This window comes from Phyllostomus discolor, chromosome 8 (assembly GCF_004126475.2).
Source record: "Phyllostomus discolor isolate MPI-MPIP mPhyDis1 chromosome 8, mPhyDis1.pri.v3, whole genome shotgun sequence".
In the NCBI taxonomy this organism is placed as follows: Eukaryota; Metazoa; Chordata; class Mammalia; order Chiroptera; family Phyllostomidae; genus Phyllostomus; species Phyllostomus discolor.
Window position 1 is genome coordinate 90,205,759 of NC_040910.2, and position 22,633 is coordinate 90,228,391.

The 22,633-nt window shown below is 55.1% G+C and overlaps 1 protein-coding gene across 2 annotated transcripts; it reads right to left on the bottom strand.

Moving 5' to 3' along the window:
- Positions 1-1,601: 1,601 nt before the first annotated feature.
- Positions 1,602-19,652, bottom strand: KCNH6 (potassium voltage-gated channel subfamily H member 6). Of its 2 annotated transcripts, XM_028520827.2 has the most exons (13): positions 19,349-19,650; positions 18,310-18,540; positions 13,190-13,351; positions 12,883-13,088; positions 12,117-12,542; positions 10,527-10,926; positions 9,295-9,494; positions 8,880-9,132; positions 5,741-5,934; positions 4,163-4,247; positions 3,410-3,578; positions 2,545-2,731; positions 1,602-2,461 (listed from the first exon to the last, which is right to left on the bottom strand). In XM_028520827.2, the coding sequence occupies exons 1-13, from the start codon at positions 19,422-19,424 to the stop codon at positions 2,186-2,188; spliced, it is 2,865 nt and encodes a 954-aa protein (XP_028376628.1). In that variant the 5' UTR covers positions 19,425-19,650; the 3' UTR covers positions 1,602-2,185. The 2 variants fall into 2 exon arrangements, with proteins under 2 accessions (XP_028376628.1, XP_035889421.1); XM_036033528.1 differs by lacking the exons at positions 1,602-2,461; positions 2,545-2,731 and having other exon boundaries at positions 3,429-3,578; positions 4,163-4,243; positions 19,349-19,652.
- Between the last annotated feature and the right edge of the window lie 2,981 nt (positions 19,653-22,633).

A 22,633-nucleotide genomic window follows, 5' to 3' on the forward strand; every position in this document is an offset into this window, starting at 1 on the left:
ATAGTTTTTAGTGATAAATGTGATTGTTATCAGACAACTCAAAGATGAAATTGCTATATATAGCAAACCTCTTATAGTCCTATCTATGTGTGTGAACAAGTTTTCTCTGTCCTTAAGCTTTTTTTTTTCCATAGGAAAGAAAAACTTGTTTTTTTCATAGGAAAGGTACAAAATTGTTGCTGAGCCCTGTCTTATTCTAATACAAACATGATATTCATCCACAGCTAAACTGAGAGGAAAATGCCCCCTTTTAAGAGATGCATTTCTGATGAAATTTTAGTTTATAAAAATTGTAATATATATTTATGTTGTTTTGGACAACTCTGTACTATTAAGTGTAACCCTTGAAGGGGTGCCCAACCTTTTAGCGTTTCTGGGCCACACTACAAGAAGAGTTGTCTTGGGCCACACACTACACACACGAACACTAACAAAAACTAATGAGCAATAAAAAGGGTTTTAAGTACATTTACAACTTTGTGTTGGGTCTCATTCATAGCTGTCCTGGGCCACATACAGCCCGTGGGTGGCCCACCCCTGAAGGCCTTAGTAAGATTACAAAAAATTAATTTTAAAATTTTAATTTATATATTTGTGTTGCAAATAGATATGATAAAGTTATGAATAATATAGACTTTAAAGCATGAAAATAAATTATATGTAGCATAAACTGGGAGAGACAGAATGGAACTATGAGGAAAAAAGGGATGTTGAAGAAATGCTTGCTCTAGTGTTTTTAAAATGAATGATGTTGGCTCTTAAATCACTGCTATTTGGATCAAAATGGATGAATATAAAAGAAACAGTTTATAAAGCGTCAATATTTATAACACAATGGAAACTCTATCCTTTACAACTATTTAAACTTATTAATGCAATACTTCAGATGTCAAGTTATAAATGTGTGAGGAGGCAAATACATTTTCAAAATTCTTTTAGGGAATATTGGAGCAAAAAGGACTGAAGGCCAGTGACTGGGTCTTTTCTGGACAATGGTTGATGGCAGTGGAGCAGTTAACTGCCCATATCCTCAAGTCAGGTCACTGGGTTGAAATTACAGCCTTCTTTTCCTGTATTGTGGACAAGGTTTTTTTTAATCAAAGCATAATTTACACATAGAAATGCACGTATTTTCACAACACGCTCGCGTAACCAGCACCTAGGTCAGGAAACAGAACAGTGCCAGCCTGCCCTCCCCGTGTCGCCCTAGTGCTCATATACATTATTTTGTCTCCCTGTCTGCTTTTGATCCCATTTCTCTAAAATGGGAACAAATAACACTGACCCCTTAGGGGTTCTGAGAGGATTGGATAAGCTGATATCTGAGAGCAGCCAGCACAGCGCCCTGCACAGGACGACTGCTGTGCCAGTGTTGGCTGCTGTCATGATTCCCAGTGACCACCCAGCCAGTGCCTCTCTGCTTCCCTTCACCCCGGCCTGGCTAAGAATCCAATGGTCCCAGGGTTCCTGGGTCCAGCAGGGCTACCTTCAAGTCCCCAATATACAGCTCTTTGTGAGAAGGGCTTGGAGAAGACAACTGACGTTGGAGTCATGGCACAGTCAAGGACATAACCACCCTCAGGTAAATGACACACCCAGCCCAAGGTGAAATGTGCAGACTTTATTAGCTGTGATACACTCCACTGTCCTCTAGGGTCCCAAAGGTCATCACAGAACCATCAGCAGCTGAGCAGCTGAGGGCTGGAGCACTGTGCCCTGATGTGTCCACTAGGAAGGACACGTTCATCTCCAGCCAGGTCACGGGCTCTCACAGGTGTGATCAACCTTGGGGACTGGGTCAGGAGGCAGTGCATAACTCTGAGCCAGGAGAGGGTTGCACCCAGCCCACAGCAAAGGTCTCACTCACACAGAAGATCAGAAACTTTTCTTTTCCTCACTGACACCTTCTGTCCTGAAAGTTACTTCCATGGCCAAGACTCTTGCCCACCTTTCCCCAGGCTTGCTATCAAAACAGAGGCCTGGAGAAGGCTGGGAAAAGTCCTGAGCATCCTCACCCCTGCCATCTTGGGTCACCTGGGTTAGCAGTTTGTAGCTACTCTAGGAGAACAGTTTTCATTGGTCCATTTTGGCAGCTCTCCTCTTTCCCCAAATCCTTAAGTCTCACCACACCAGTCTTCAACACCCTACTTCAACTTTAAGTCTTTTGTCTTGGGGTTCAGTGGCTTTAACTCCCTGAAAACCCAGGATCTGAGCCATGTCTCTGGAACTCCAGCTGCTTGGGGACAGAGCCAAGGTATTCTGGAAGGGAGGGGAAGCGGGAACCACAGACGAGACCCCGTGCCTCCAGGGGATGCAGCGTTGAGGCTAGCGATGACAGGAGCCTGTCAGGCTGCTCCAGTTCCGAAGATAGTGTCGGTGTTTTGGCCATGACCATGGCCAGGTGAGGCATCCTGGAGGGGGTGTGCCTGCACTTTTTCTCTAAATTACCACCGCTTGGGGCCTGAGAGGGGCAAGAAAGAGGGAATGAGGAAAGGAATGCAGCTGCCTCCAGGCAAGCCCCTGGGGGTCCCCTCACCTGCTCACCTGTGCAAGGGGCAGACCACCCTGCGGCTGACTAGTTCCTGGACTCTGAGTTGCTGAGGCCGCAGGAAACAAAGCCAGGTCATCAGAGGCTGGGGCTCCCAGAATGTAGCTGGTGTGACCCCGGGGCAGGGGCTGCCGAAGGAGTTGCAGGATGCGGCTGAGGTCTGAGGACATGCGGGACTCCAACCTGCCCGGCAGGACAGAATCCCACAGTCAGGGTCAGGGTTGGGGCTGGCAAAGCAGTTCAGGTCCTGAGGATAGATCCCAATTCTGTAGCCTACGGGCTGCTCCTGCTGGTTGGGATGGCAGCCTGGGGCCTACCTGAAGCTATTTCCCTGCTACCATCCATGGCCTCTGCCCAAATTCCCCTTAGCACACCCAAAAATAAGTGACCAGGCACCGTACACACATTATCTGGTTCTCATCTAGAAGCTTTGACACGGGTACTCAGATTGTCCCCATTTCATGAAGGGCAAACTCAGGCACAGAGTGATTAAGTGACTTGCCCACACTCTTGCTGGTTAAATGCAGTGTTGGAATTTGAACCCAGGATTATACTGCCCCTAAACCCTAACTCTGTCACCAGAGCCCTGTCATCCACAGACCACACCCCTTTTCCAAGTTCCCATGAAATTTGTTTCTGCAGGAAGTTGTGCCCCTCCCTCAAGAAAGCTTCCTGAGCTTGCTCCAGGGTTTGCTGGGACAAACATCAGGGCTGCGGAGGACTGTGACTATAATCAGGCCATTCTGAAATTTACAGGATGTCCCATGATGCTACTGAACTACCAGGAGGGGGCACCCGTGTCCAGCCTGCTGCTGCGCTTGCTCTCTGCAGCCCTCAGAACCCGGCCTGCAGGGCACTCACCTGTTCATCTGGGCCTGGAGCTGCTCTAGCCTGGAGCTCAGATCCAGGGGCCAGCAGTCTGGGTCTCCCTGAGGATCTGGAGGGCTGTCCCTTGGCCTTGAGGGCACTTGCTGCAGCAGCTCAGGCCAGAGGCCAGATGCATCTGAGAGGCTCAGGGAAGGTGCTGCACCTGCAGGAGGGAAGGGAAGCCTGAGCGTGGCCTAGCGGGTTCACACACCTCAGCCTATGCCCCTCCCCCTGCCTGCAGTGGGAACTCAGGGCAGGAGGAGTGGCTGTTTTTACCTGGGTGCCCTGGAGTATGAGGTCCTGCCTCCATAGAGGTCTGGCATCCACGACCCAGAAGGCTGTGGCTCTGGGAGGGGGCTAGGGTCCCAGAACTGGGGGACTGGCTGGGTGGGGTCATCTAGCTCTGGCCTCACATCACCCTTCCTCTCAGTCCAGGAAGCTGAAGCCCAGTGGGTCCCCTGGTGCCTTGATGTGGAATCCCAGGGGCTCAGCCAGTATTCCCCCTCCCACCTTTTTGTGTCAACACTAGGCACCTGGCTAGTCCTTGCTCTGTCTCTAAGTACACAGGGGGAGGGAGGGGACAAGGCCTCCAGTACCAGGCCTAGGGAGGGAGACCCCCTCCACTCATCCAGGGCTTGGGGAGGCCTCTCCCAGAGGAAGCGGGATGGAAGAACTGAGAAGGCGCAGGAGGCTGGCAGGGGCTTTGGCTGGGGCAGAGCAGGCACTGCCAGAGACCGGCTCGCTCACCTGACTGGCTGTCACCGAGGAAGAAGCCTTGGTGGTCCTGACTGTCTGGAGCCTGAAAGGGTGATGACTGGAGACCCCCAGCTGCCTTGTGGGGAACAAGAGCTTCAAGTAACAGGGACCAAAGCTGGGACAGGGCCCCTTTATTGTCCCTTGCCCCCTCACCCCCTTGTGACAACTAGGTTAGAGAATGAGAAAGAATGAGAAAATGGTGAGAGGTGGCTGGGCTCCCCCCACCTTGGTTATGCTCTAAGCAGCTTCCTGCAAGCTCTCTCCTGGTGGGTGGGCAGGAGATGTACAGGGGCCTGGAGGCATATGACCCCCACAGAGCTTTGGGAAAGGCTGCTTTGAGCATCCAGATTGGGTGGGAGGGAGGCAGGAGAAATGTTCTTCCCTGCCTCCCTTTCCTGAATGCCCTGGTGCTCCCACCTCAGCGTGGGCCAGTGGGGAGTCTTCTTTGAGGAGAAGGGGCCTGGAACCCTCAGTCCATTCAGAAGGTGCCCTCAGCAGCACCCTTGGTGGCTCACCCTTCTGGTACCCCCAGTTAGGAGCCACCCAGGGGGCTGCAGATGCCCACAAAGACCACATCACTCTTGCCCTCGTGTCCAGCCACTTGGGAAGGGGAGAGACTGGTGGGGGGATAACAGCAAAGGGCACAGTGTGCAGATGGCTGTCTTTAGTAAGAAAACCTGTCTCAGCACTATACCCTCCATCCCGGGTGTGGGGCCTCGGTCAGCAGAGCCCCTCCTCCTGAGGCCAGGGGGTCATGTTGGGGGAAAGGAGGGCTCAGAGCCAGGGCCTCAGCCACTGCTGCCCCTGCCAAGTGTGCCAGCCACCTCCTTCCCACCGGCTGATTCCAGGCCCCCTCCTCCATGCAGCAGAGCTTCCAGTCTGTACAGCCCATCCCATTCCTTGGCAACCTTGAGCTCCACAGAAACCTTTGGTCTCCCTGCACACCTTGTGACTTCCTTGGTTATTTCATTGTGTGGCTCTTTATTTTTCCTAACTTGCTTAATCTCCTCCACTGAGTGTTAAGATTGAGAGGAGAGACAGCTCTTCCACTTCTTAACACCCCTGGGCCCTGGCGCCGTGAGCCCCTGGAAAGCAAACACCCTCCCTTTCAGCTTGGTACGTGGGTGGGAGGAGCCTGAGATAGGGAGTCACACACACTTGACTCCACAGTTTGGCTCTGCCATTGACTATATGGCGGCTTCCTGTGGGGCTGTATGGCTTTAGTCAATTTATCCTCTCCGGCCCCTGTTTCCTGATCTGGGAAATGAGGATAATAATACCATCTGCATGGAGAGGACTAAATGGGATAATGCAAAGGAGGCTCAGCACTCAGCACACAGAGGGTGCTCAGTTACTGATAGCTATTGTCATACTTAGCCTTAAACAGGTCATAGTAGACACAGAAGAAATTACGGTACAGAACGCAGCATGGGGTTGAAAGAAAAGGAGATGGTCAGATGGGTTCCCCCAGGCCAGGCAGGCCACGCTCTCAGCAGGCTGCCTGGGCATTATCTGTTACCAGCTGGCCAAGAACCACCACCCACCCTGGCCCACCCAGCCCAGACTCACGTCCCGCAGGTTGAAGGTGACTTCCAGCTTACTCCAGAAGCTGTCTGCAAAGGCAGGGTACATGTCCAGCACCTCCAGCAGGTCTGTCCGCTGGATCTTGTGCAGGTCGCAGTAGGTCAGGGCCCGCACATCTGCACTGGACTTGCCAGGCTGGGCGTGGAGGCTAACAGGCTCCCCAAAGATGTCGTTCTTTCCTGCCAGCCAGAGGGACGGGGATCTCTCCAGGGTCTGGCTCCAAGCTCTCCTCTAAGGACCTCCCCCGAGCAGCCTGGTTCAGGACCTCTCTCCCACCTCAGGGATTCTGCCAGGCTGGGGTCTGGTGCTCAGGATCTAGCTCTGGGGACAAGGCTGGAGGAGCTGGCTGGGGATGAGGAGTGTGCACTTACCTTGTCCTATGAGCTCTGCAGAGACCCCCCTTCCGGCGTGTGGGTGCTTCTGCTGTCCCCAGGCCCCGAATCCCCCTCCTACTTCCACATGCTTTGGCACTGCCCCTCCCCCTGCCCCGGGGGACAGTGAGCACTAAAGGCTCCATGCTCAACCTCCGCCCTTTTCCTCAGCCTGTGTCAGTGACATAAGAGTGCAGGCAACCCAGGGCCAGGAGCACTGAGCTCCCCCAGCACAGAGCCTGAGGCTTCTGTTTGCATTCCCACTCCCCGTCCTGGGGCCGGGTAACCGGTGTGGCCCTGGCAGAGGAGGCCTGGGGAAGTCACTTACCCTCTTTGGGCCCCAGTGTCCTCATCTCTAAAATGGGAATAAACATATCTGCCTTGACTACCCTCCGGACTGTCCATAGGAACAGGTGAGACACTTGAGAAAGTACCTTGAGTAGCAAGAGGCACCAGGCAGGTTGATGCAAGTCACTGGTATTGACAGATGCCACAGGGTGGACATGGGCTGATACTTGGGGCAAATGTCAAGGGCATTCGGTCCTCCAGGTGCCATACTGTGCTGGCCACAGGGCATATACATGAATAAGATGCTGCCCCACCCACAAGAAGTCCCTAACATTCTTGTGAGATGGGCACACAAGCAAAAGCAACTAGTTTACAAAATGACCTTTGATCCTTAAATAAGGAAGAACTGAGAACTATGGGGACACAGAGGAGGGAGGGGTCATTGCACTAGGAGTACTTGGGGGCAGGGAGGAGGGGGGCTTACAGAAGCAGTGAAATGGGGGCTGGGTTGTGAGAACTAAGGAGGTCTGGGCCCCAAGGAGAAAGGCAATCTGACCAGAAAAAACAGTGTGTGGTCAGTGCTGTAGTTGGGCTGGAGGGCAGAGAGCCCAGGGCTGGGGTGGGGTGCATTGCTTGCTTTGACATTCACTCCCCACACCAAGTTCAGCCCCCTTGGCCCAGCGCTACCAAACAAGGGTCACTAATGGTTTTTGCAGACAATGATGGATGGAGGCCAGGACCTGTCTCCCAAGAAAACAAGCCCTAAGGTCATTCACAGAGGGGAAAACTGAGGCTTAGAGAGGGAAGAGACTTTCCAGGGTCACATATGAAGCCCAGGAGCTTGAAACCCGGGCAACATTATAAAGCGATGGTTTTCCAGTAGATGAAGGATTATGATCTAATGTTCATTTCCACTCAGGACAAAATGAGAAAATTTCACGTCTCTAACTGAAACTTAAATTGGACTGGCTTCTTAATTATTAATAATAATTATTATCCCTCCCATTTGGATGGCACTTCTAAAGTAGGCTGGCAGAGGGAAGTTCTCAGATAGGAGATGTGCTTAAGCTCAGCCATGAAGGATGACCAGAGTCTCCAGGCAGGAGCGCAAGGCAGGTGCTCCCAGCAGAGCTGCAGCCTGTGCAAAGGCAGGGACGCGTAACAGAGACAGGCAGCTCTAGAGAATGATTAGTAGTTTCATGGCTGGAGCCTGAAGCTCAGAGGGAGGGTGGCAGGACCTCAGGTAGCCATACTGGGGAGAACTGTGCACACAGGGGTTTGCTCTTATCCTGTGGGCCATGGGGAACCGTGGAAGGACTTAGCGCAGAAGAGCAGTGTGCACAGCCGGCAGAAGGGAGAAGATGGAGTATGGGAGCAGACCAGATGCAGGCCCATAGGGAAGGAGCTCCTGACACCTGCCCAGGAAGGACGCGATGAGGCCTGGGCCCAGGTAGGGACAAGAGCCATGTGTGGGACAGATGGGGCTCTATGGCTGCCTGGATGAGGGGCAGGAAGATCCCTAGCTCAGGCAACAGATGGTTCACAGTAACAGTGATGCCTCGGAGCCACCTTTGAGGGCAGATGGCGATTCCAGGGTGAGATATGTCATTTGGTCATCCCGAGGACTCTAAGGGTGGCCACACCAGGAAGGAGCGGAATATTCCTGTCTAAGGAGAGGCTGGGGCTAGGACAGAGTTCCGGGTGCCTGTGGCACAGATGGAGGCTGAGACGCTAAGAGCACGGAGCTGGCTGAGGTGAGGGTGCGGGGTGAGGAGAAGAGACCAGAGCCCCACACTTGGTGAGCACCAGCTGAGGGCAGACCAGAGGGTCAGAGCAGCCCGAGGGGGGCCAGGCCACAGTGGCTAGAGGACAGCCCAGCCCTGGAGAGCAAAGGAGGGCAAGGATGCCATCTTGGTCAGGGACTGGGGGTGGGCTAAAGTCAGGGGAGGGAGGGAGAGGCAAAGAAGATGAGAGAGAGAGAGACCCCTGTAAAGCTCAGAGAAATGACCTGCCCAAGGTCACACTCACACAGCTGCTAAGTGCCAGGGGTGCATGTGCCCCACATCTGCACCCTGCCCAGTGCTCATATCGTTCCTTCAAAATCCAGCTGTCCCTGCAGTTGTGTTGAATAACACAGGAAACTCACTCCACCCCAGACAAACCCTTGCCCTCTCACTCTGTGCTCCCCAAGAGTGAAAGGCGGTAGGAGCTTGCCTGGTCTTCCAGGTCAGACACGTGGCCCTGAAACCCCTGCTTGGCAACTTACCAGCATGATCTCTCTGAGCCTCAACTTCCCTATCAGGAAAATGGACCTATGGTAGAGGTTTGTTTTAAGGATTCAGTGAGCTGGGGATAAAGCTCTCTGTGGTACGTGCTCAGCACATACAGGTTATAAGAGGTGCTACCATTGTCATTAGAATGGAGTGGTCTAATCCCGCTGCCCCCACTCTCCCCGCCTGACCTACCTAGGATGGCCACGACCACGTCGTCGCGCAGGATCTCGATGGAGCCGCGGGAGATGAAATAAAGCGTGGAGAGCACATCGCCGAGGTGCACCAGCGTGTCCCCCGGCGGTGCATGCGTCGTCTTGAACTTGACGGCAAGCGCGCGCAGGCAGCCCTTGCTGGCTCCGCGGAACGCGGGGCAGTGCTGCAGCAGCGCGCGGTGCAGGTGCAGGCAGATGTCAGCCTGCAGGCACTCGGGGAAGCCCTTCAGCACCTGAAAGTCGAAGTGGGCGGGGGCGGGGCTGGGGGAGCAGGCAGGGAGGGCTCTGGGAGCGTCCTGAGCCCATGGGACCTTGTATTCCCCCGCGGCACTAGCCAGAGCTGGGACTTGAGCTGGGTCGTCCACTCCGCCCAGGGGAGGGCGGCGGGAGCTCACCGCGTTCATGTCGATGCCGTTGGTGTAGGACCAGGCGTGTTGGAAGTACTCTTCCAGGCGCTGCCGCAGCGGGCTGGGGATCTGGTGGAAGCGGATGAATTCCTTGACACGCAGCATCTGCGTGTGGTAGCGCGCGGTGCCTGAGTACAAGCGCTGGATGATGGCGGACACGTTGCCAAAGATGCTGGCGTACATGAGGGCTGGGGCAGGGTAGCGAGGATGCGGTGAGTGAGCTCCTCTGCATGCCCCAGGCCTCACCATCCCAGGGCCTGCTCCAAGCCTCCCTCTTCCTGGGAGCCGTCTGTCCAAGGCAAAGTCAGAAGTGCCCAGGACAGCACCAGGGCACCTGGAGGACAGAGGCCCCTAGGCTTTCTCCCCTCCTCCCTCTGCCCTGTGCCTCTTGGCATCTTCCCAGGACAGCTCCAGGGCACCTGGGCCCAGAGGCCAAACTCCTGAGAAGGAAGAACTAAGGCAGTGGAAATTTTTTGTTGAGATTTGTTTTCTCTTTCAGCTGTAAAAATATAATAAAGGGAAAACTCTTGGTCTCTTGTTTTCACCCATTTTTTTCTTGTTTTTGTTTTTCTGGGTTTTCACATCTCTAAATACTCTGAACATGACAACTTAGTCTACGTGTAAAATTCCACACTGCCTCTTGTGTTCCTAGACCAGGCGTCTAGGGAGGCAGGCAGCGCATGCAGTGCAGGGCCTGAGAGCACACAGCCTGGGAACTGCCCCTGGACTGGAACTGGGTCTCTGTATATCCCCAGGCAAGTTAGAGCCTCTGCTTTCTTGGTCTGTAAACTGGGCCCATAATACAGCCCTCATGGGGGTAATGATGGGAATGAAATGGGGGCCTTTGACAAGCACTTCAAAGAGTGCCTGGCAGCTCTGGCTTCACGGCATGCAAGCTGTGCTAAGAAGGGGCCTGCATTTGGTTTATTCTCTGCTCTCACCATCTTTGAAATTCTTAATGTTTTTTAAACAAAGGACTCTACATTTTTATTTTGCACTGGGCCCTGCGAATGATGAAGGTGGTCCCGGTTCCTGGCATATAGCAAGGACTGTCCGGGTATTAAATTCTGTGTATAGTTGATGTATACCGGCAATATTTCACTGTGCTATATGCTTAGGATCTGCCCATCACACACGTTGTTACTGTGTTCTGTTATGTCTCATTACAAAACTAAACTTGAATTCTGTGGGTAAGGCCAGGGGCATGAGGAGGCACTCACAGCCGATGAGCATGACGCAGATGGAGAAGACCTTCTCTGAGTTGGTGTTGGGGGAGACGTTGCCGAAGCCCACGCTGGTGAGGCTGCTGAAGGTGAAGTAGAGGGCAGTGACATACTTGTCCTGCACTGAGGGGCCGGAGGCCGGGTCGCTGCCATTGTAGCGCTTGCCAAGCTGCTCGCCCAGGCTGTCCAGCCAGCCGATCTTGGGCTCCAGGTAGGGCCGCTCCACGTTGCCGATGGCATACCAGATGCAGGCTAGCCAGTGTGCGATGAGCGCAAAGGTGCACATGAGCAGGAAGAGCACGGCTGCCCCGTACTCAGAGTAGCGGTCCAGCTTCCTGGCCACACGCACCAGCCGCAGCAGCCTTGCTGTCTTCAGCAGCCCAATCAGGGTCGTGGTCTGCAGGGACAGGGAGGGAGCCATGCGGCAGGTGGTCAGCCCCTGAAAGGCTGCACTCAAGACCATATTTGTTTATTCATGCATATGAGTCACTCATGCATATGTTTACTCATGCATATGACCACAGAGTCACTCAACAAACACTCAAGAAGAACCTGTGCTGGGCCAGAATCTTGGCAGCAGGGTACAGTGTAGAACCTTAAAGAGCTCTCAGCCTAAAGCTCAAAACCGGTGTTATGGTTACTAGGACAGCAATCTAGGGAGAGCACAGAGGAAGGGGAGGTCGAGTCTGCAGGAGCAGAGCAGGGAGGCTACACAGAGGAGGTGACACATGAGCTGAGTCTTGAGATGAGGCTGGGCCTCCAGGCAGATAGGAGGGAGAGGGAAAGGGCATTCCAGGCTCAGGGAGCGGCATGCGCAAAAGCCTGGAGGCGTGAAATAGCACAGTTCACATGGGAACCAAGTGTGGCGCTACGGCCTGCAGCTCAGTGAGGAAGCTGGCGGAGTAGAGGGAAATGAGCCTGGAAGAAGGGCAGGGGCTGCTCCTGTGGGCCTGAGGGTCCATAAAGAGCTTGGCTTTATCCCAAGCCACTGGGGAGCCATTTCCAGTTGTGAGGACAGGACCAGATAAGTAGCAGGCTCATGCAAGTGATCTGAAACTCTCTCTGGCTTCTGTGGGGCGGGGGGGGTGGGACGAGGCTGGTAGGTGTGGGGCTGGGGTGGGCCACTCAGTGTCTAGTTAGGGGCAGTGGGGGTGGAGAAGAGGGGAGAGGACTTGGGAATAGATTTTCTGGGAGGAGATGGGTGTGGGAACAAGGAATCATAAGGGACAGCCCCTGCTGTACAAGCTGGGGGGTGACTGGCGGGTGAGAGGAGCACAGAAGGTAGAGCTGTCTGGACTGGAAGGCTGATCCCAAAGAGGTGGTGCAGAAGGACATAGTGGGACTAGAATCTGTACGAAAAGCATGAAAACACCCTCACAATAGTTATTCGAAGTGGACTTGGTGCCGTGGAGGGACTCAAGAGTGAGAGGGGGTCAGGTTGCGTTAAGGAACAGCTTGCACGAGAGGCTGGAGCTACAGGAATGTCCATCCCAGGAGGGGCCGAATTCTGGAGCACAGGGAGGCCACCCAGACCCAGGGCCAGTCCTTCTCCAGCTGCAGGAGCTGACCCAGAGGGGGTTCGCTCACCTCATCAGAGCCAGTGCGGAAGATGAGCAGGTCGAAGGGGATGGCTGCCACCATGTCAATGAGAAACCAGCCCTTGAAGTAGTGGACGGCGATACGGCGAGGGTGGCTGACCACTTCGTCGTTGGTGTTGACATAGGTGGTGCGGAAGTTGATGACAATGTCCACGACAAACATGATGTCCACGATGAGGTCCACCACGGTAAGTGGACTGCAGGTGTAGCTGCAGTCCCCTCGCTGAGACTCGTCCTGGTCGCTGAGCAGGAAGGCAGCTGAGTAGGGTGTGAAGACGGCCGTGTAGATGACCAGCAGCAGGATGAGCCAGTCCCACACAGCCTTGAAGGGGCTGTAGTGCAGGAGGGTCCCACGGTGCATGCGCGGTGCCTGCAGCTTGTACTCGGGCAGCACGTCTGCACCCAGGGACAGGACCTAGGGTGGGGGCCGTGGAGCGGTCGGTGGGGCAGCCACCGCTGGTGAGGTGGGTCAGGGAGAGGTGAAGATGCAGGGTGATGCCTAGGAAGGCCCCGTGGAGCCTGGACCAGTGCAGGCCTCCCCTGGGGCCAGCTCTCAGAGCTTTTCATGGAAAGAGTCAGATTTGGGTGTGAAGCTAATCTGGGGCCTGGACAGGCCCTGAGTACCAGGGAGCCTTTACTATTTCTCATATGTCCTAGTGGGGTTTGATCCTTACGTTCAGCTGAGCCCTCTCCACTCTGCCCTCCTACCCTCAGGGCCCGGCCCAGCCCTGTGTGCCCCGCCCTGCAGGCCAAACCTGGGTGACCTTCTCGGTGACATTCTGGGTCCGCTCCACCACCTTGTGGGGCGCAATGATCTCAATCTCCGTGGTGGAGCCTGAGCGGTGCTTCTCCAGGTTGAACTCCACGAAGTTGAGTGTGAATTGCGGAATTTGGCTGATGGTCCTGTACTTGACCCTGCTCGTGCCGGGGCCCTGTGTACCCGGCCTGCCGTGAGAGCCCTCTGAAAGCAGAGCCAAGGTCAGAGCAGCCAGGCCCAGTGACCAGCTGCTCTGTCTGGTGCCCCCACTGGCTCCTCCCTTCAACACCTGTACCCCACCTCACCAGAGCCCAGGAAGCTCGGAGGCAGCAGGCCCTGGGACAGGCTGCGGCTCCCACTCTTGGCCAGGAGCTGGGCCAGATCCTCGAAGTTGAGGATGAACATGATGACGGCTCCATCCTCATTCTTCACAGGCACCACGTCCACCAGGCAGCGAAAGCTGGAGGCTGCAAACACCATGGTGGGGGCTGGCCACTGAGGGGGTCCTCTCCTGCAGGAGCCTGGCCAGGGGAAGCTAGGGAGAGGGCTAGGTAAAGGTCAAATTAAGGGCAGCCACAGGGTGAAGAGGCCTGAACAGGGGGTTGGGGATGCCACAGAGCAGAGGTGGGGAGAGCAGCTAAGCTGCTCATTAGGAGATAATGTAGCATCAAGTCCAAGTCCATGCTCAGCCCTCAGCTCAGGGCTTAACCTTGAGGTTTGCTTCTGCTGTAATTAAAGCAGAGCAGATGTGGGTGGATTAGGTGTAGGGGGTGGTGGTCAGGCATTCTACCCTGTGAAGCTCTGGCTGGCCCTGGGTTCAGCTCCCATGTTCCCATCCCACGAAGCTGACACACGATGAAGGACCTCATCACTGAGAATACACTAAGTGCTGGACACCGAGCCAGTTGCCATAGGAGGCCTCAGTCTCCATGATGGAGCACAGTGGGTCTTTGGGGGTGGGAGGCAGAGGCCCCCATTCTGCAGATGAGAGCCTGGGTTCTGAGAAGCTGACTCGCTGGGGCTGGGAGGGGACACAGAGCAGGGATCCCTGAGTGCCCAGTACACTACAGCCTGGAGAGGGGAAGGGGCTTGTCTGGCAGGGGAATGCTGGAGTGAAGGCCAGGCTGCCGCTCCAGGCCTGGAAGGGGAGCAGGGTTTCAAGGCAGCGGCGCAGGGGGGACAGTGGGCTGGGGTCTGGGGAGGAAGACAGATGGCAGTGTGGGGACAGGACAGGCCCCTCCTGCCACTCTCTCCACCTCCACCCTCTTGGGCAGCCCAGATCCAGCCTTTTGCCTTACTGTTCCTCTCATTCTGCTTGCTGCAGGGTCTTGCTCCCTTGCCACCGTGAGTGGACAGAAAAAAACAAGCTAAAATTTGCCTTTGGGCTGGGTGGGTGGGTAGGTGGGTGAGCCTCCTCTCCATGGTACCTGGTGGTCCCACGTCCCTCAATCAAACCACTAGTGGGTGTCAGGCCCAAAGCAGGATCCTAAGGGGCAAGGGCCTCAGGTGAACGTGCAAACCAGACGACAGAGCTGCCTAGGCTGGGGTCTGTCTCATCTGCCAGCAGCCAGCACCTGTTCCAGGTGTTGCTTGTTGATCGAGTGGATGGATGTGTATGTAAATGTGAGAGAGTGGGAGGTCTGCTGGCAGGAATATTGCTCCTTTGGGGTCTACTGGAGCCACTCTTCCCCCCACTTCCCATTAGTGCTCACTCCCCTAGGTGTCTCTTCGCAGCCATCAGTACTGGGGTGCAGCTGAGCTGTCTCTGTCTTCCCTCCCACGTTCCTCCCTGGGAGCAGGAATCTCCTGGATCAGATTCCCGGACTCCCAGGCACCAGGCAGCCATCTGTCAGCTGCTGTACTGAGCCCCAGGGGACACATCCACACTGAGAAGAGGCCACCCATCTGCCTCTGGGACCCACTCCTGGGCTCACAGTGCTGTAGGCCTGCCTCCTGGGCCAGAGCCTGGCACCCTTGTCCACCTGGGGCATGGCAAGGCATGGGCACTGGGACCTAGCCAGGAAGCCTCCTTGGCCAGCAGCCTAAGACACTGCTGCGAAGGTCAGACTACCTCCTCAAGCTCTCTGGCATTGCAGAGATCTGGCCTGGCAGGGGGCAGGGAGAGGGCATAGCTGGGCAGAAGGGCAGAGCTTCCGGGTTCTCTATGCTGCTGGGAGCAGCCAAAGCCCAGTCTTTGAGTGGCTGTACCCATCCACTGATGCTATCTTTGGAAAACTGAAGCTGAGAATGGACCGAAGACCAGCCATCACAGCAGTGAGGCCTGGAGGGGGCCATAGGCAGCACACCCATGCCTGACCTTCATGCTTGCTGCCCACGGGGTGTGCAGAGACAGGAGGCTACGAGGGTTTGGATGAATTCAGAGCATTCTTTCCACCTATCCCTAGACTATCCTTGCTCATGAATAACCGTGGGTGATCAGAAGTTGGTGTGTTGTCCTAGGCTGTGCCCGGGAGTGGCAGTGTTCGTGTGCCCTTGCCTTGTTCCTAGAGGAAGGGCCCCATTCTCTGTCTCATACTCCCTTTTAGGGGCTCCTCCTACCACCCACCTCTCTGACCAAGAGCAGCAGTTTTGTCTGACACACACACACACACACCACCCTTCTTCTGCTCTTCTCCGTCTCTTGGATGTGCCCCTTCCTTCACGCTCGCTTTGTTCCTGTGCTCTCTTCTGCCCTTCAGCCCTCGTGCAACCTCTGCACAACCTCCCTGCCATCTAGTACCTCCATCTCTTTATGCACATCACACCCAGGACTGCGGTGAGACTTCGGGAAGGAGCTGGTGCTACAAAACGCTGCCACTAAGACAGGGGCTATTCCTATCTGCTCCCTGCTTGGTGTTCCTGGAACTCATGAGGACCCTGCCCTCCCCATCTGGAGCAGAGGATTGGAGGAGCCCCAGGCTTCCTCTAGTCTGACCTAAGAATTCGGGGACCTGGCAAAGCCAGGCCAGGCTGGTGCCCAGTGGAGGTAAGGGTAGGGGTAGGGGAGATCCAAGGGCTTCCCTTCTCTTCCTCTAGACTCTCATCAGTTCTAGTCTTGTGGCCATCCTGTCCCTCCTCATCTGTTAGGTTCACACTCTTCTCATAAAGGCAGATGGAGGAACAGCCAATTTCTTAGGGGTCTCGGAGCCCTGTGTCAGGGGGTGATTTTTGCCAAGTGCCCTGGCCTCTTTGAGCCCAACGCTATTCAGCTGCACAGTGTGGAGATACATGGACATGGATCTTCCCCTTTGACCAGGAGAACTGCCACTGGATTACTCCTTAGAGGAAAAGAGAATTATAAATAAACCAGCTACAATTCTGTTCAGCTTCCTACCTCCCTGGAATCAGGGGGAATGGGGCAGAGGAAGTATTAACCTGAGAAGGGAGGAAATTAGCATTAGGATGTACCTCAGCAGGATTGTAAGAGGTATGTTAATATGATTTTTTTTAAAAAAGGTCATGTGGTCTGAATGGACCATGAGGTGAACACAATGATCTGAAAACCACATCCTTCCCTTAGCATAATGTAAGCTGGGACGCTTCCTTTTCTGGGCTCGTTTTTTCAGGCCAAAGTGGCTTGTTGCCCAGGCCATTTTGGGCAGGTCCAGGTGGTTAAAGGCTTGGACTGTAGGACAGGGAAAGGCTCGAGGTAGAGGTGGGGATCGATGGGCATTTGGGGGCATCAGGAACGTGGGTAGTTTTCCATTCTTGCCTAGGGTCAGCCTCCGAGACTAGGTTGTCAGGGTCCAGTCCGAGAGCTGGAGGACCCAGCAGGACTCAGAAGACCTGAGTCCTGATCTCAGAGGGCCAAGGCCTGCCTGGCCTTGACCTCTGGCCCCTGCTCAGTCAAATCCAGGGTGCTAAGGAGACTGTAAGAGTCCTGATCTGATATCTTCAGGAGTCTAGAATCAGACTCCTCTGGGCTCAGGTAGAGCTCTGAGCTCAAGGAGATGGACAAAGAAAGACCTGTAATTCCCCCTCATTTCCTGCTGTCCCATCCTGTTCCCCCAGCACCCTTCTCATTCCCCCGACTGTCACCTCCTCCCTGCAATGATATGAGAAGTCACAGCTTTTTTAAGTACTCTGACTTCATTAACCCTGTGAGTGCCACCACAGTAAGCCGGATTCTCCCTACTCCCCTTTCTCTACCTCTGCATTCACTTGGGTGGCAGCCGCAGGAGACAGCCACAGGGACAGCCAGGACCTGCCCAAGAAGCACCCCAGAAGCCCTTACACACACACACACACATGTTTATGTTCACACTTACGCCCACGCTCCACACACACACCGGCCCTTGGAACTCGAGCTTCAGGGTCACTCAGTCCAGTCCAGAGGTGCCTGACCCCCATCTGCACTCAGACGGCCCCTCAAGCCTGCTTTCCCTGGGAGGCCTGTTCTGGGGCTTCCTTTCCCAAAAGTCCTGCCTCTGAGCACAGAGGCAGTTGGGGTCCTTTCTCCCCTCTTGGGATTACTCAGAACAGAGACGTCTCTAGGGGAGAATCCAGAGATTTGGCATCCGACGCCAGGTTGGAGCCCAGCAGTAGGATGCTGGGCAAATCCCTTCATTTTCTTAAGCCTTGGTTTCCTCATCCATAAAATGAAAGGAGTCATCTAAATCAGTGGTTCCTAAACTTGGCAGAATATCCGAACCACCAGGGAGACTTTTCCAAATATACCTGTTTGGGCCTCACCTCACACCTCCGAGTCAATCGCTCTCTAGGAAAGGTGTGTTTTGAGAAACAAGGTGTAGGTAATTTCAAAGGGACTTTCAGGATCCTAGTTCCCACCCATCTCCCTCGGTGCCTCATCCAGTAGAGAATGAGAGGTCCCAGCAGGGAGAGTCTCAGGGGTCTGTGGAAGTCTTGAGCATTGGCCCCTGCCCTATGTTTCCATTCTGCTTGCAGTAAACTTGGGCTGGTATGACATCCCAAACTGGATGAACTTCCAGGTCAGGCCAAACTCCAGACCCTCTCTCCCCAGGGGACCAGGCTGGGAGAGCCAGACCTGCCCCTCTTTCCCATCCAGCAGCCCCCATGCTTTGCTTGGCCACAGAGGCTTTGATTCCTCCCCTAATCCCCAGAGCAGACAGAGATGAGGAAAGGTTAATTTTCGTCCCAGTTGCCTGACAGCTGGGGCTGACAGTGACAGAGTGAACAGTCAGGAGGCCAGGGACATCGGAGAGGGATGGTGGAGCGGGAGGCCCTGCCTGGAGTTAGGGCTCAGCCTGGTGTCCAGTTTCTGAAAAGGACCTCTCAAGGCGTCACATCCAATGCCCATCACTTCCCCACACAGATGAGGAAACTGAGGCCCACAGAGGAAGCAGGATTTATCCAGGTTCTTGGTCCTGGGGGGTCAGTGGCCTCCCCACGGTCACCTGGCAGTCCCAGAGAGGGGCCAACAACCTGCGGCTCAAGGGTGTCTCACCATCCTTGCGGTAGTAGAGGATGTCCACCTTGCACTCCTCGGCCCCCAGCAGGGCCTGCGCCAGGCGGGACATGGCACTGCGTGGGGTGTTGGGGCCCGTGAGGAAGTCGCAGGTGCACGGTTGTTGCATCACCTCCACTCGGGAGTAGCCGAAGAGTTCACAGAAGCCATCGTTGCAGTAAATGATGGCGCAGTTCTCCATCTGGGCATTGGCGATCAGGAACTTTCGACCTGGGTGGGAGGGGTGAGGGGAAGGATTGGGTGGCAGGGAGGGAAAGATTATAGGGACTCTTGGCAGCAGTGAGGGGTGTCTAGAGGAGGGAGCAGAGCAGTGACCATAATGAGGGAGGGGTGGTCAGGTCTGGGGAGGGTGGGAAAACCAAGGAGGGCAGAGGCGGGGGGAAGGTCATGGGACTCCTGAGAGTTAATACAGGGGTGGTCAGGAGAGGGGAGCAGCACAGTGGCCAGAGAAGTGGGGGAAGGGATATCAATCCTGAGAATTGTGGGAAGACCAGGGTAATAAGGGGGTCAGTGAAGTGGGAAGGAGGCCTAAGGCTTCCTGGAGAAAGTAGAGGGTCAGGAGGAGGGAGCAAGGATGTGACCTGGGGGTCAGGCCTGGGGTGAACCTCTAGACCTAGAAAGACCAGGGTGGTCAGGGTCAGGAGGTGAAAAGGAGAAAGTCAAGGAAACCTCCAGGGGGAGCGTGTGTGTGTGTGTGTGTGTGTGTGTGTGTGTGTGAAGAGGGGGAAGCCAGGCAGTGTCCGAAGGGGAAGTCAGGGCTTGGGGGGCAAGAAAACAAATCAGCGGAGGAAGGAGGGCCTGTGCTCTGACACCTGTGCTCCAGTACAGAAGAGGGCAAGCATTTGAGGTAAGTGGGGCCCGCTGGAGAAGGTGTTCAGGGACATTAAAGCGAAGAATTTTGCATTCAGCATCCGGTAACCTCCACCCGGCTCCTTCCGAAGTTAGCAAAGGGGTCCGACTATTGCTGCCACGGAACCAGAGCTCCAGATCGACCCCCCACCCCAATGCAGACACTCACTCTGGCCCTCGAACTTGCGGATGATGGTGTCCAGATAAGTGTTTTGGGGCGCGACGTGGCCCCTGCGGACCGGCATTTTCCCGCCACGGCCTCTGCCGCGGCTCCCCGCGTCTCCGCTTGTCCTCGGGTTCAGCGGCGTCTGGCTCCGGGGGGGCGCCGCCCCCGGGGAGGGCGGCGGGGCTCGGTGCCCTGCCCGCCGCCTGCGTCTACGGTCCGCTTCCCTCCCAGGCCCTCCTGGGCGGCCTCTCGCCGCGCCTCCTCCCCGCCGAGTCCGCCCGGGAGCTGTCCGCGCCGCGGTGCTGAAAGAAGCCGCGGAGGCGGCGGGGCGGGGTCCGCGGGGCGGGGGCAACTTCTCCCGGACTCGACGGGGCAGGGGCGGGGCCACGACTCCTAGGAGGCGGAGCTGGGCGGGAGCCTCCAGGAATGGGGCAGGGCTTCTTTGTGGAGGTTCTGCTCTTGTTCCAGTGGCCAGTGGCCTCAGCCCCTCTAGGACTCTCTCGTGACACCGAAAGGCACTTTGGATGTTGCCGGGGCGAGTCTCTCAGGCAGGGGAAGGGGCGGGCAGAACGGGTTGTTAGAAGCCTCAGATGGTCTTCTGTTGAAGATTATCGCTGGACCTGACCCTGGCAATAGTGCGGTTAGATTCCTGCCTGTCTTGCCAAGTGCCCTCCAGCTGAACCCCAGTGCTCATGCAGAGCTCTTAATGGCAAACCCATCCAAGTTTTAGTCCTGGGAGAATGGGGTAGGAGTACACATAAAAGGTACAAGAAATATGCCGTCAGGTGCTTTCTTGAGGGGCCTGAGAGCTCTTAGCATACAGGCGTTACTTGAGATTTAAAACCACCTATTAACAAGTGACCACTGATAAAAGTTTCTGAGTACTGATTGAAAACACACTAGGAGAAAAAGATGAGGTGAGGTTTATTGAAAGAGTCTTCTCAGACATGAAAGAGAAAGAAATGGACCACTGTTCACTGAGCATCTCGGCGGGTTTGGAGCTTTGCAGAGGGTCCAGTTTTGAGCCAGACCCTGGAGGGTAAGCATTCAAAGGGGTCATGCACCTTAGGCAAAGGCCAGTGGCACAGTCAGTGCAAAGGCTCTGAGCTGGGGACTGGGGGAGGTGAGGTTGCAGCAAAGAGGAACTGATAAAGATTCTCAGCTGACATTTTGAACATCTAGATTTAATCGATGGGAAACAAGTTCTTACATAATTAGACATGAAAGAAATATTTCAGTGAAATAAACTTTACAAAAGCAGGTGGGGGAGGGAGACTGGGCAAAAAAACTAACTCAGGGAGGTTTTTGCTGGAGACCAGGTGAGAGGCTTGGAGTCCTGGACCGGCTGTGCCTTTGCGACTCAGGACCACAACACCTGTGGGGGCCTTGTTGGGCCACTGTGGCTGGTGGTTGGGAGAGCTGCTAATGTGGACTCCTGTGGGGGAAGGAGCAGAGTTGTCCTGGCTGGGACATGTGTGTGTGTGTCGGGGGGGGGGGGAGTAGGATGGCTATGGAGAAAAGGTAGGACTATTTTTTGTGGGCTTACTGCATGGGGTGCTGAGCTCTGAGGAGGGTCCTGGATAGTGGGACACTTAACCACTCACTCATTCAAATATTTTCCAAGTCCCCACTATGTGCCAAGGTCTGTTCTGACTACAGATGTTACGTGGGGACACAGTTCTGATAGCTGCCCTGCCCTTATAGAGCTGACTGCTAGTAATGGGGACAAATAAGGACCTTACAGCACAGCAATGTAGGGACAGAACATCAAACGAGGGTGCTGTGAAGCCTGTAGTTGAGCAAGAAATGCATGGGTTCAGCCCAACCTTAGGAAGAGCTCTTGAAACCTGGGCAGAGGTAGGGTCCATGAAAAGCTCAGCACAGTCCCTCTGTTCCCTGAACCTCTGACTTCTTAATCCAGAAAGAGCCAGTCTCATGTTTTGGCCACCCGACCACCAGCTCAACTGCAGCCCTGGGGCTCCTCTCTGTGGTTAGGAGCTGTGAGGCTACTTCCCCTCATAGCTGCCCTAATCTCTAACAGGCACTGATTCTCAGCCTCCCCGGGAGCCCCTGGGACCTCAGTCCAAATTCAGTTTGTCCACATGGCAGGCAGACCCAGGCTGGAGAGAAAGGGCTAGAAGAGGCAAGAGCAGAGAGGCCTTCCTTCTCTCTCCCCAGGCTTGTCCCTGGAGTCCACCCACAGCATTCCCTCCCTGTCACCCCCTCCTCCACTGAGTCTGGAAAGGTGTTGTTTGCCATATGCTCAATTCCCAGGGCAACAGACCAGGCAGCAGGTGTGTGTGTGTCGAACAAGGCCATCTCTGGAGTGGAGTGGCTGGAGATGAGCTTTGTTTAAATATTCAAGAAGTCAATCATTCATCAAGCCTGGCTTGGCGCCCAGCTACCCACTGTCTCCATTTGGGAGGGCCTGGACTGGGGCAGGGAGGGCCATGGAGCGTTTTGTGAGCTTCTTGCATCTCGGATGGCTGACAAGTAACTTCTGGGGGTTGGATTATGCAGCCCAACACAGGGCAGGCCAGAGATTCAGCAGAAAGATGTGCTGGCCAGTATATAGAGTAGAGTGCCCATGAACTCGGCGCCAGTGATTTGTACAAGAATGTCTGGTTCCAATTAAATACATTTTACAAGGGGGCTGAGCACTGTCCCATTTCTTACCAGTGCAGACTTTCCTTGGGCACTGCAGTCCCAGTCCAGCTCCACCATTGGGTGCCTGAAGAAAACCGGCTGTGTGAGGAATCCGTTCTGGGCATGAATTGGGTGCAGGCTGTTTTGGGGGGACATAGCCACTGGGTGTGGTGTGTCCCTTCAACTAAAACTATGGTTCCCAAGTTCTAGGGGAAGGAGGTTGACCTGTAACCAAGGGCATACATGGAATGCATGGAACCACATGGAATCGCACAGAGTCTGTCACCTGTGCATATGGACTTGCATACATGAGCTCACACACACACACAGTTACAACTCCCTGTAAGCCCAGATCTGCTGCACCCAGTTGCAGGTGGGTACTATGCATGCAAGCTCTCCCCTCCCCAGCCGCCCCTAACCCTCTCTGGCTGGGCCATCCTCCTCCTGCCCCCTGGCCTCTCCAGTTGTACTGGTGTCTACTCCCAGCTCCACCATTTAGTGCTCACCGTGGAGGCGTCGTGCTGTGTGAAAATTCAGATGGTCAGGCTGACTGAGAACAGAAGTAGGACCAGGCAGAGACCCGGCAGAACCCATCATCCTTCAGCAACCTGGCTGGTCTTCATGGCTCTGCCCAGGAAGTGA